Source organism: Terrapene carolina, unplaced genomic scaffold, assembly GCF_002925995.2.
Source record: "Terrapene carolina triunguis isolate 2854851 unplaced genomic scaffold, T_m_triunguis-2.0 Scaffold112, whole genome shotgun sequence".
Taxonomy (NCBI): Eukaryota; Metazoa; Chordata; order Testudines; family Emydidae; genus Terrapene; species Terrapene triunguis.
Window position 1 is genome coordinate 10,819,225 of NW_020664463.1, and position 13,536 is coordinate 10,832,760.

The window sequence follows — 13,536 nt, forward strand, 5'->3', positions numbered from 1 at the left end:
GCGAGCCCCGGCGGGTGCTCGGCTCTCCCCCGCCCCCCCCGGCGGCCAGAGCGCCGGGGGCAGGGCGGCGAGAGGGCGGCGAGCCCCGGCTGGGGCTCGGCTCGGCTCTCCCCCCGGCGGCCAGAGCGCCGCGCCGCCCCCCTCCAGGTGCCGCCCCAAGCACCCGCTTGGGTGCTTGGTGCCTGGAGCCGGCCCTGGTAAAGGAGTCACTGTAGGGCCTGGAGGCGGAAGACATGGACCTGGCTGCGAAGGCAGACTAGGCCCTGTCCTCCCTCCTCCAGGGGAAGACTCAAAACCCCTGCAGGGACCCAGTGCAGCCCCGCCCAGAAGAACTCCAGGACCGTCCTCTGGATCCTGGCCAGGGTCCCCGGGGCCCGGCTCAGGGTGTTGAACCGGTGCCAGAGCATGGACAGGACTAGCTGATTTAGCACTAGCGCCCTCCCTTGCAGGGAGAGACACCCTGGCCTCCAAATCCTGCCAGTTCGCCGGCAGAGAAGGATGCGTGGCGCAGAGATAAACGCCGAGATAGAGCAGCGGACCCGCGCTCCAACAGATGGCTTGAAGCGCGGGTGGGAGGGAGCTCGCCCGCCACCCGTCCCCGACCACCAGGCCAGAGCTCTTGACCCAGTTGACCCGGGCGGAGGAGGCCACCAAATAAACGGCCTGGCAGGTCTCCACCCGCATCAGGTTGCCCGGGTCCTGGACCACAAGGAGCACGTCGTCGGCATACGCCGACAGGACCAGCCGCAGCTCCAGCTCCCGAAGCACCAACCCTGTCAACCTCCGGCGGAGGAGACAGAGGAAGGGCTTGATCGCCAGAGCGTACAGGGAGCACCCCTGCCGTACTCCCCGGCCGAAGCTGACCAGCTCGGTCAGGGTCCAATTGAGCCTGACCAGACACTCCGCCTCAGCGTACAGCACCTGGAGGAAGCCCACGAACTGGGGCCTGAAGCCAAACACCCGCAGAGTGCCCAGGAGATACCCATGGTCCATCCTGTCGAACGCCTTCTCCTGGTCCAGGGACAGGAGGGCGAACGACAGACCATCCCTATGCCTCAGCTCCAAGAGGTCCCGGACCAAATACAAGTTATGGAAAATGGTCCGGCCCGGGACGGTGTAGGTCTGGTCGGGATGGACCACGTCCGCCAGCACGGACCCCAGCCGCAGCGAGATGGCCTTCGCTACAGCCTTATAGTCCGTGCTGAGGAGCGAGACGGGATGCCAATTCCGTAGGTTGCAGAGGTCCCCCTTCTTCGGCAATAACGCGAGCATGGCTCACCTGCATGAGAGAGGGAGGACCCCGCTTTGCAAGGACTTGGCCCAGACAGTGACGAGGTCTGGGCCGAGGACGTCCCAGAACACGCGGTAGAACTCCACAGTCAACCCGTCCATGCCCGGAGATTTGTTGGTGGGCATGAGACAGAGGGCTCCCGAGAGCTCGGCCAGAGAGAGAGGCAGCTCCAGCCAGCCTTGGTCGCCCGCGCTGACTATAGGGAGCCCGGTCCAGAGCACTCTACAGGCTTCGGCTGGATCCGGGGAGAAAAGGCTGGCGTAGAAGGCCCTGGCCCTTCCACGCATCTTCTCCAGATCCGTGAGGGGGGTGCCGTCCTCCGCCAGGAGGCAGGTGACATGCTTTTTAGCCCCCTTCTTTTTCTCCAGGGCGTAGAAGAAGTGGGAGCCGTGATCCATCTCCCGAAGGAGATGGATGCGGGATCGAGCGAATGCGCCCCGGGCCCGATGGTCCTCCAGGGCCCTGAGCTCCTCCCACTTCTCCCGGTAGGCTGCACAGAGGGGTGCATCCTTGGGGCCAGAAGCCAGACGCCTCTCTAGCTCTAAGACCTCCCGCTCCAACTGCCCTATCACCACATCCCTCTGCCGGCTGCCGCCCCGGGAGTAGTCGTGGCAGAAGAGCCGTGCGCGCACCTTCCCCACATCCCACCGCCTCGCCGAGGGAAACGCACGCCGCTGTCCCCGCCAGGCCAGCCAGAGCTCCCGGAAGGACGCCACGAAGCCCACGTCCTCCAGCAAGCTGTTGTTAAAATGCCAATAGGCCGGCCCCGGCCTCTCCGAACTGAGAGAGGCCGTCACGGTCACCAGGTGGTGATCCGAGAACGGGGCTGGCCGGATGCCGGCGGCGTGGGCCCGTGCCAGATAGAAACATGAGAAATAAATGCGGTCCAACCAGGAGTGGTGTGACCGATCCTCCTCCACCCGGACATAGGTGAAGGTGGTGTCATCGTCCGGGTGGTGGTCGAGGCAGACATCCACCAGGGAGTGATGATCCACCATCTCCCTGAGGACACCCGCGGCCGCCTGGGAATTCTCGACTCCTGAGCGGTCCTGGTCCTCGAGGGTGATGTTGAAGTCCCCGCCCAGGACCAGGCACTCGTGAGGATCCAGGGTGCCGAGGAAAGCCGACGCCTGCCGATAGAAACGCACTCATTCCGGGCCCGTGTTCAGGGTGTAAACATTGACCAGGTTTAATATCAGCCCCTCCACACTGGCCCAGACATGCAGAAGGCGACCCAACACAACCTCGGCGACCCCCAGCACCTCGGGCCGTAGCTCGGGGGAGAACAGGGTGGCCACCCCAGCTGAGCGGGTGCCGAGGTGGCTAAAATATACCCTGTCCCTCCACTCCAGCCGCCAGCTAGCCTTGACGGCTGGAGCCGTATGGGTCTCCTGCAGGAAGAGCACAGAGTACCCCCCCTCCCGAAGGAAGGAGAGCACCTGGCTCCTGCGGAGACCCACCCTACAGACCCGGGTGTTTAAGGTGGCAAAGATGACGACTTTCATAGGGAGGGCTGGGGTGGATCCTCATGGGCAGGGTGATCTACAGCCTCCAGCGCTCCCCGCAACAACCCATGTTCGACCCCAAAGGTCACGGGGGAGTTGCAGAACTTGCGGGCCCGCCGGTAGGCCACGATGTCCTGCCTCTTGGTCCCTTTCCCCTCCCCCAAAAGGGCCCTCATGGCCCGGAGGACACGATGGAAGTCCCCCCCCCAGTGCTGGAGAGCAAGCTGCACCTTGCTCTTTGAGCCACAGGTGTCCTTCAGGAAGCGGCGCAGCTCATCCTTCAGCGTAGAGGGGGATGCAGCGGCCAATCTGCTGCCGTCCTCCAGTGGGGCTCCCGAGAGATCTTCGTGGACCGCGGAGACAGGCAAACAAGGGGCCGAGCCCCTGCACTGCTGCGCCAGGCAGCCCATCTCCATCCCCGGCAAGGAAGGGGGCAGTGGAGGGAATAGTGCAGCTGCCGGGGGGTCGTCCTCCCCCTGGGTGACAGGGGTCAGACCCATGGCCTTGATCACCTCAATATTTGAGGAGAACTCAGTCCCCTCGGCCCCAGCAACCTCCCCGCCAGTCACAGAGGCAACAATTGCCCTGGTATCTGTGGCGGCGGGGGGCACAGGTGGTATGGGGCCGTGGGAACTTCCACCGAAGCCTCCTCAGGGGGGGACTCGACAAGGGGGGCAGGATCCCCTCCGTCCGCTACCATGGTTTCCATAGCTGGCGCCTCCTGCTGGGCACTGTCCGGGGGAGCGGTGGAAGATTTAGCAGCCCCAGCCCCCGCAGCATCTTTCGGGGGTCCTCCTCTCCCTCCTCATCGCTTCCCCTGGACGAGCACCCAGCCCTCCGAGGTGGAAGTGGAGGTGGAAGGCTGGTCAGCGGGGGCAGGGCCAGGAGGCAAGGGCGAAGGTTTCGGGGCTCGGGGCGGCAAGGGCAGGACAGCGGGGGGAAGGGAAACCTCCCCCTGGGGCGGGCCCTCTCCCTCGGCCGGCAGGGGTCTCGCCCTCTCCTCCGCGGGCCCCGCTGAACTGCAACCGATGGAGGCGAGGCCCGCCCGCTCGGCCGTCCCTGTGGCAGGAGGAGGAGGGGCAGCAGCAGCGGTAGCTGGGCCACCAAGGTCGCCGGCGATGACAAGGCCGGCGCCCTCACGGGTCTCGGGGCTCCGGGATGCCCTTCCGTGCCGGGCCAGGGGACAGTCCCTCCGGACGTGCCCCGTCGCCTGGCAGAGGAAGCACCGGGCCTCCCCTATCGTATAATGGACTCGGTAATGGGCCCCCTGGTAGAGCACCAGGAAGGACCGCTCGAGCACCACTCCATCACGTGCCGCCGGCAGTAGTTGGATCTGGACCTGCCAGCGGAAGGACAGGACGTGACGAAGGGCGGGGTCCTTACAGCCCAGTGGGAAAGGGCTGATGATGGAAATGGGCTTCCCCAGGGTGGAGAGGACAGGCAACAGGGCAGCATTGGGAAGGAAGAGCGGGACGGAGGTCAACACCACCCGGATGCCCAGGTCCTCTAGAGGTTCCAAGGGAACAAACACGCCCCCTACCGCCAGGCCCTTCTCCACCGCCTCCTGCGCGGCGTCTGAGGCAAGGAAGAAGACGACCTTGCCATACATTTTGGAGGCTGCCACGACGGCCATTGGCCCCACCACCCTCGCCAGCGCCTGCACGTATGTTTTGACGTGGGGCGAGGCGGGCACCAGGAGACAGCGGACGCCGTGCCTCCTGGTCATCGAGGGGAAGGGGCCCCGGCCACCAGGGATGGTACCGGAGGCGGCAGTCGGGGCGAATGGCGCAGTGGCTCGCGGAAGGGCGGCGGCCACCTGGGCGTACGCTCTGGGGGCTTGAGATGGAACGCCCCCAGAGCTTGTGGCAGGAACGGCAGGGCAAGGAGGGGCCGCGGCAGGTGTCGGAGCCGCAGCAGGGAGGGTGGCCCTGCCGGCAGGAGGTTTCGGTTTCCGGGCGGGGCCTTTGCCCTTTTTATTCCCCTGGCCCTTTCTGCCTGTGGAAGGGGCGGCCATGGCAGCGGCAGAGTCTGGGCTAGTGGTGGCTGAGAGGTCAGCCGCTGGGGCGGGCAGGGGTGGTGGCAATGGGGGAACCACAGGGTCAGCAGGGGCAGGGACAGGAGCAGGGCTGAGGGTCGAAGCAGGGGTTGGGACGGGCAGGAGCAGGGTCCTCCTCCATGGTGGCAAGGGGAGGCCTTAATGTGGGGGTGAGGCGATAGGCAGCCACTCCTCCCTGCTAAGCAACATGCAGGGGAGGAGGGTCCAGCGGTGGGGTATGCAGGGGGGATGGGGGAGAGGGAACGTGGATAACCACTCCTCCCTGTTAGGCTGTGTACAGGGAAGGAGGGCACCAGTGGGCAGGGAACAACAGGGGGAACCGGGGGAAAGGGAAGAAGCAATCGCTCCTCCCCGCTAGGCTGCAGGCAGGGGAGGAGGGTGCCAGCGGCGAGGTACGCGGGGGCAAAAGGGGGCACAGGTACTGGGTAGGGATACCGGCTCCTCCGGCTGCACTGGGAAAGGGAGGGACTACAATATCAGTGGGGAGGCTGTGAACAGTGGTGGGGGCACAACTAAAAGGGGGCAAAAGCGCTTACGGAGGGGGCATGGGCGCACGGGTAAGAAGGACCAAACTGGGAGGGGGGGCAAGGGAGGGCAGAGGAAAAAACAAGGGGCAAGGTAAATCTCAGGGGGGAACTACAAGGGTAAGGGCAGGGCAGGCAACCTAACCAAAGCCCAAAGTTTGGGGCGGGACAGGTAACAAATACTGAAGGGCTAGGGCGGGGCAGGCAAACTAACAGAAAGGATCAAAGCAGGTAGTGGGCGGGGCAGGCTGCAGGGGGGAAGGGTCAAACTAACACAGGGGGACCAGGGGGCACAGCAGGGAGGGGACCCCACCAGCCAAATGCAGCTGGGGGGATAGGGTAAGCTGGAGAGCAACGCGGGCTCAGACGCCAACCAAGGCCGAGACAATGGGCGGGACACCACCAGGAGAGGGCGCTCCACTAGACTGAGCTAATTCCCGGAGGTAACCAGCAGGAGGTGCTCGGTGGTGAGTCCCAACCCTGTCACAGGACTCTAAGATCCTGTTTTCCCCTTTTACTCACCAACCTCTATCCTCACATGGCCATATGCTGCAGAGTTGTCATTGCTGCGTCATGTAACCACCATGCTACAAAGATGCTATAGAAAGTGCTTTCTCTGATGGGGGCTGACCATGCCACTTTTATAGTTATCCCCACTCTTGCTGGCCTGGGATTGGGGAACCCCAGTTAGCAGCAGAAATGCTTCTAGACAGCTGGGCTAGCCCCCATCCAAGCATAAAGAAATGAAATGAAATGTTATGTCCACATGTAACCTACCTTGTATAACAAATCATAAGAAGATGTAACTATTTCTTTTATCTTAATTAGGGTCTTTTCTAAGCTGAGCATTGCAAAGCTTGCAGGTGGTGCAGCATGCTTTTGTCTCTGCTGGTATTTAGATGCTCTGCCATCATCAATCGCTCTCAGGAAATCAAAATAAGAGAGCTTGCTGTCATGAATACTGATTCCTAAACTAAGAGAAACAGCAGAATAGTATATCAACATTTTGTAAAAAAGTATATCACTACTACAACTGCTACTAATGTATTATTATTTGTATTGTGGAAGTGAGACCCAGGTCTGGGTCAGGACCCCATTGTGGTAGGTGCTGTACGAACACAGAACAAAAAGATAGTCCCTGCTCCAGTTTTGCGCTTTGCAAAGTGCCTTTTATTCCAGGATCTAAAAGTGCTGTTAAAGTCTAACATAAATCTCACAGTATCCCATGAAGTTTTGCTATCCCAGTATTACAGAAAAGGAAACTGAGGCAAAGAGAGATTGCTGGACTGACTTTTAAAAGTGCTGAGTCCCTGCAGTTCCTGTGGGCTTCCGTGGGAGTTGTGGTTGCTCAGGATCTCTGAAAATCAAGCCCTAAGGTATGTCTACACTGCTGGTGGGAGGGAGCCTCCCAGCCTAGGGACACAGATTTGTGCTAGCTCAAGCTCGGGCGCTAAACAAAGCACTGTGGGCACTGAGGCTCTGGCAAAGCCTCAGGATAGCCACCCAAGCTCGAACATAGGGGGTCAGGTGGGCTTGAGAGCATGAACCACTGCCCGAGCCGCAAAGTCCACACTGCTGCTTTTAGTATGCTAGCTTGCTGCCAGCTGCTGTGTGGACATATCCTTAGTGACTTCCCCAAAATCACAGTGTGCCAGCTGCAGATGGAACCCAGAGTTCTGGTTCCTGGCCTCCTGCTATAAACACTGGATAAACTGCATTCTATTCATCACATGGTAGGAAACTAGATCAATTTCCATGCAAAGCTTTTCTTGAGTTTATAACTGAAGGGCTCGACTGTCCCCTGCATTTGCGCTCCTCTGGGCACAGGGTGGCAGGCTATCAGGGAACAATTGTACAGCTCCTGATCCTGCACGAGCCTGGCTCTGGTATCCATGAGAGCAACATAATGGCTGCTCTAACCTAAGCCACTCGCATAAGGTGTCTGGGGAATGTGGAGGACTGGTGTAATGAAGTTCCCCTTCACTATTCCTCTGATACATGCCGTTCCTCCCTTGGCACACCCACTGAGTTGAAGGGTGATATGTCTGGCCCAGCAGATGCCATCTCCAACCAGTGAAGAGTTCCCCTCCACAAGGGGAATTTGCTGCTAAGATTTCATGGTCAGGTTGCACTGGAGAGTCTGGCCTGAAGTCTCTCAAATCTCGTCTCAGACCTTTTAAATATCTGCTTGCCAACTGTAATATCTGGTAGATCACAGAGACTATGGAGTTTTGTACTTCATCATATAAGAAATTCAGTGAGCTGCACATCTAAATATAGATAGCTCCAGGTATAAACAGTGAATACATTTTTGCGTCAAATATCAGCATGGGGAAAGAGGAGTTCTAACATATGATTTTGAGGTTTTTTTGTGGAGGAATTTGTTACAAAACCAAATTCATTTTTACTCAAGGATGTTTCACCACATAAGATGAGAATTAAGTCATGATTTACATATGGAGAGAAACTGCAAAAATAAGGGTTGTTTAGTACAGGAAGGAGAAGAGTTGGGGGGGGAAGCGGATTGGAATTATTTTATTTATTTATTTATTTATTTATTCCACTGCCCCATCAGATAAGAACATTCAATTAAATGATATCAAGTAGATTTAAAACAATCAGAGAAAAGACTTCAGACTTGTGTGGTCAACCTGTGGAATTCATCACCATAGTAAATCATAGCATCAAAGGGCAGATTCTGCTCTCAGCTACCCCAGTGGAAATTCAGTGTAGTCAGCTTATGGAATTTATTACCATCAAAACCCAGTCAGAGAGATTCTGCTCACTTAACCTGGTGCAATCCGTTGACTCCATTGGAATTATTTCAGATTTACACTGGGGTAATTGAGATCAGGATCTCGTTCAGAGACTGTACATGGAGTTTTAATCGGCCTAGATAATTTTATGACCAGTAATCACATTTGTAGACACTATGCATGCTTTGATAGAGGTAAGCAAATCTCATACCACAGGGGCCAGGGAGGACTTTTTCTGTCCTGCATTCAGCATTGCACCCTTGGCTACGGAAATGTAATGGCTAAAGTATGTTCTGAAGCATCAAGAACTTGCCAGTGGCAGAGTGGATTGCCCTATAGTCTGACCCAGCATGGTGAATGAATCTTATATTCTGTATGTGAAAGTGAATTACTGTAATGTACTTTTGTCATCTTTTTTCACAGTAAATCACTGAGGACCACCACCAATCACCAGAACACCCTCTTACTAGAATGTCTGATTATTGAGGAGAGCCAGTTAAACAAAAAGGAAGCTTTATAAAAAGAGGCTGGAACAGAAAATAACCATAGACCCAATATCCGTTACTAAGAAAAATACACTCAAGAGCCCTGGTTTTGTGTCTTGCAGCTGCACAGCACTCCCACATATTACCCAGGTCAAGCTGGCTCCAATCCTGGAGACGCTGTGGAAAAGGAAATAATCAACTCCACTTCAGCAGAGAAATACATTGCCAAGCTGGTATGAAAATGTTAGTAATGAAACCAAATGCAAATGCTAATCTACTCTGTATTATTTAGAAAAGTCTGTTTTGGATCTAGAAAGGAATAATCTGAGCAAAATTACAATGAATGGAGGTGTTTATCATCAAGAGGTCTTTGAAGAAGAAACAAGCAGAAGATTCTTATTAGGGTTTCCATTCATAAAAAGTTGATCACTCAACAAAAGGTGAACTGAGAAAAGATTTTGTAATTTCTTTTTAAAGAGTCTGGTCTAACCGTGTTATGAGAACATAATGCAGTGCCACATAGGGATGTCACTTCTGTGGCTTGTGAAGTGCAGAAAGCTATGGATATCTTCTACTAGATTAGGTCCTTTGTGTTCTATAGACCTTATAAAAGAGATTCTATTTCTTGATATTACTTGATGATATTAAGACACAATACAGAATGTATGCCTTTGCATAGCAGTAGCATTTGAAAATTAATACTTTTTAACCCGATATGATTCAATTTCTGGTTTTGCAGGGTTTTTCCCCCCACTCTTTTTTGTTTAATTAAATAAAACTACTAATTTAATTACAAATTTTAAAATACACTAAAAACCTGACCTATTTTCAGATCTGCTTAATTTCCTCAAATAATCAGCTTGATTTCAAAAGCCTTTAAGTTGTTACAACACTAATGTTATGAGGAAGACAGAGTAAATTAATCTGTTTTTAATTTTATCTAAAAATCAATTACCACCCTACTTATCCTCAGAATCAACCCTGATCGAGCATAGCGCTTCAGCACATGGGTACCTTTAAGTATGTGTGTAATTGCATGGGCTTTAATAAGACTACTTATTTTCTTAAAGTAAAGTGCATACTTAAGTCCTTTATTGGCTTGGGACAAAAGAGAGACCTATGATATAATCATAAAAACCTGTTTAGAAGACTGGTGAACTGTTCATCATCAAGATAATAGTTGAATTCTTGCAGCATCCTGAGTAGGTCATCTACTGTTATATAGCCATCTTTATTTTTATCCAGTCTATAAAAGGCCTTGTTGAAGTCTTGGAAGTAGTCCCTAAATTTATCCCTGAAAGAGAGCAGCTGTTTGTTTTAGTTCTCCTGTTAAATATTAGAAAAATAAATACAAATATACAAAAATAAAAGGCAGAGCAAGAATCTCAGTTTCCTTGCATTTGTTAACTTGGTATCATTTGTCCAAAGAGTGATACAAAAATTATTAGGATGTCTAATTTTCAAAAACCACTTTTAAATTTGCTCAAGCAATTTCAGGGCTAAAACCACCCAGATATATGTGTACAAATGACATTTGGATTTGTAAATCAATTAGTTAGATGGTTTAACTACCTGCTTTTGACCATTCAAAATTAAAGATACAAAATCTAGATCCCTCTTTGAAAACCTGGCCCTAAAGAAGATATACAATGTTTAATATAGCTGTTATGACAATTGACTTCCAGCAAATTATCCTCTGCAATATTGGACTGATAAAACTTTAACAAGAACAGAAAGTCTTGCTGTTTAATTGGAATTATTATATCAGAGCAAGAACTATACTATTTTAGGGACAGAGCCAAAACTGACTGAAGTCAATGGAAAAACTCCCAGTGATTTCATTGGGCTTTGGATGAGTTCATTAGAGCTGCTACCAGGTATTTAAAACATCATCTGATTCTTCACAGATTAATCAATTCAGACCCAAGACTCGTTTCTCCCCCATTTATTTTGTCATTTTCATCCCAGAGAAGTTGGGGATCTTTTGAATACCTTTTGGAGCCCAGGCATCACCCCTCGCTTTCCCTTTACTCTTAGTTTAACACCAACCTGTTCATACTTTACTGCTGCCTCCACAACCTATCACTGACTCTCAACTGGCTGGAGGAGTCACTAAAGATTAATGCAAGGTTTAAAATAAATGAGAATTATGGCCAGATGTAGATTATGAAACACCGATCAGGCATGTAGTGTCAGAATGTGACGGGCTCTTCCAGAGGTGCATGGATGGAGAGCACTAAGGGTCTTTCCTGCCTTGCTTGACACATGTTAAGAGCCAGACACAACTGCAGGCTGGATGGAGGAGGTAGGGGCATGGTCTACTTCTCCATACTGGCCTTCAAAGCAAGGTAGGCGCATCAGGGAATCCTTTAGGCTGCTGCCACCTGCTAATAAAGCCTGCACTCCCCCAAGGGTGCTCAGTGAGGAATCCCTCCCCATGAGACAGTGCGGCTCCACACTGCCCACAATGAAAGGCTGTACTTTAAAGGCACCATGAGGCCCTTAATCTATCACAACAGCACCATTATTTTGGAATCCTTTACAGGGGTATGTTACATTCCGACCCATGCTGCTAAATGATAGCTCTTCATCACCACTATTATCTTCCACTTAAACCTTCAAAATGAAAGTAAAGGAAGATGTAAAATCAAAACAGCTTTTGAGATTCATATTTTTAGAAAATTGAGGCATTCATCATTTCTTGGACTGAGTAATGGTTTCCAAGCAGTAATTATTCCACTTGCAGCAGTAAATATGTGCACTGAGTAAATGAGGATTTAAACTATGGATACAGCTATGCTGCCAAAAAATAATCTTGTCTTGCAAATGTTTTGTATTTCTCTTGAAGCGCTGGAGAGCTGCTGCTCAATGTCTGTTTCTAATTTGGGGTATTTGTTCCTGTGAGTTAAAACAAAACCAAAAAAATTATATATCCAGCATTATATTTTGAATGTTAAGATGCTCAGAGTCCTTGTCAGTTTTACTGTGTCTAATCACAGGGCACTAAAACTGCTACAAAGAATTTAGGGTGAAATTCACAACACTTTCAGAAAGCCAGAGTAAATGGGCTGTGTAAACTAGCCTGAGCCAGGCTTGGACAGATGGAAGGAATGCATTTCCCAACCCTCAGGGAGTGAGGTAAGGGCGAGGACCATTGTATACCATCTGTGTTGGATTTTGTAGCCACTGGAACCACTAAATCCTGTAGCCATTGTATCTGGCCTCCCTCCACGTTCAAATGCCTTTATGCTGACCAACATGGTGGAATGGGCATGGTACCCAGCTCTGCTGCCCATGACCCTCTCATGAATGGGAACATTGGTGGTTCTGCTGGATCACTGGCTTCCATTGTGTCTATACACACAATGCACTTCATTTTTAAAGCAATGACTCCAACCTGTGGCTCAAGAGACACTTACAGCCTTCCTATGTAAAACTTGAGGCGTTCAGGGGTCTGGGTTCAACTCCTCTTGCACTGCTTGCTTTCAGAGCAAACTGAATGTGAAGGACCAGTGGGTGTGCAGAGCAAACAGACTGGAATTGCTACCGGAGGATAACTCCCGGCAGTCAGAAAGTAGGCAAGGAAAGCGACAGAGAATAAGGACATGGTCAATGAAATTAACAGGTGTGAAACTCAAGGCTGATAAAAGGAAACACTTTTTCACACTGCTTGTGATTGAACTGTGGAACTCATTGCACACAGGGAGTCACTGAGGCCAAGAACATAACAAGATTCTAAAAAGGGACTGGACATTTATACGGGTATCAAGAATATCCAGAGTTATAATAATTAATAACAAAAATTGTAGAAGGGATATTAAACCTCATGCTTCAGGTCTTAAGCCAATCTCTAGCTATTAGAAATTGGGATAAAATCTAATGAGGGAGGGGCTGCTAACATCTTCCTCTGAAGCATCTAGACCCAGATCCACAAAGATATTTAGCTGCCAAAACTCCAGATTTAGTTTTAGGCACCACTGCAACCCCCCAAACTGGTGTTTGGCTGCTGCCTGATCCTATGGACAGCTAAACTCGCTCAGCACCTAAAAGTTGGCAGTAAAGGTTCCCCAGGGGCCTATGTTTCCGCCTCTGGGCGTGCCTACTGCTGCCTCATGCTAGGCATCTGGATGCCTATCTCTTGCCCAAGCTCCACAGCAATCCATGAACTGGAGGAAAATAGATGAGAGAACCAGAGGAGAACCTGTGGGCCCAAACGAATAGGTGTACTCAGAGGCTGCCTGCCAGATCAGATCCCATTCAAAATCTGGCTAGAAGATGAAGTGATCCCCACCTTGCAACTTTGATCTTGGTGGTTAGAACATTCACGCAGGATGTTGGAGACCCAGGTTCAATCCTCCCTCTGCCTAAAACAGAGAGAGGATTTAAACAGGGGTTCCCAGCACTAAACACAAGGCTATGGGATATAGCCCTCAGTCTCTCCTGTTGAAGCTGTTCCACTGTGTATGAATAATTAAAGAGTCACTGGAGCAAGGAGACTGGACTCTAAGTCTCCCACCACTTAGGAAGGTGCCTTAATTACAAGGCTATAGAGTCATCTCTCATGATCCAGCAACTCTTTAAGTATTTATCCAAGGTGGAACAGCTTTAGCAGGAGAGATTGAGGGAGCCCCACACCAGAATATCCCATTGCTCAGTGGATAGAGCACTCTCCTGAAAGGTGGCAGGCAGATCCCTGTTCACAGCCTTTCTCCCCACCTGGGAGAAGTGGGTCTCTCACAGCCCAGCTGAGTGCTCTAAGCCACTGGGCTAAAAGTTATAAGGTGGGCACACCCCCCCAGCCATTGTGTGGTTAGGTGCCTGTTTCACTGCTTCTCACATGTCTTAGGCACCTAAGCCATCTGACTCCTGGCTGTGGATCACTAGCAAAGACAGGTGCGTCCCAGCAGCCTGGACTAAAG

General features: G+C 51.9%; 1 protein-coding gene across 1 annotated transcript in view; it reads right to left on the bottom strand.

The window, feature by feature from the left end:
- Positions 1–13,536, bottom strand: part of EFCAB6 (EF-hand calcium binding domain 6) — a 146,757-nt gene that overhangs the window by 34,591 nt on the left and 98,630 nt on the right. The window contains exons 22-23 of the mRNA XM_026652311.1: positions 9,756–9,911; positions 6,154–6,349 (exon numbers count right to left, since the gene is read on the bottom strand). Of these exons, the coding sequence (XP_026508096.1) occupies positions 6,154–6,349; positions 9,756–9,911 (352 nt within the window). The remainder of the gene's footprint in view (positions 1–6,153; positions 6,350–9,755; positions 9,912–13,536) is intronic.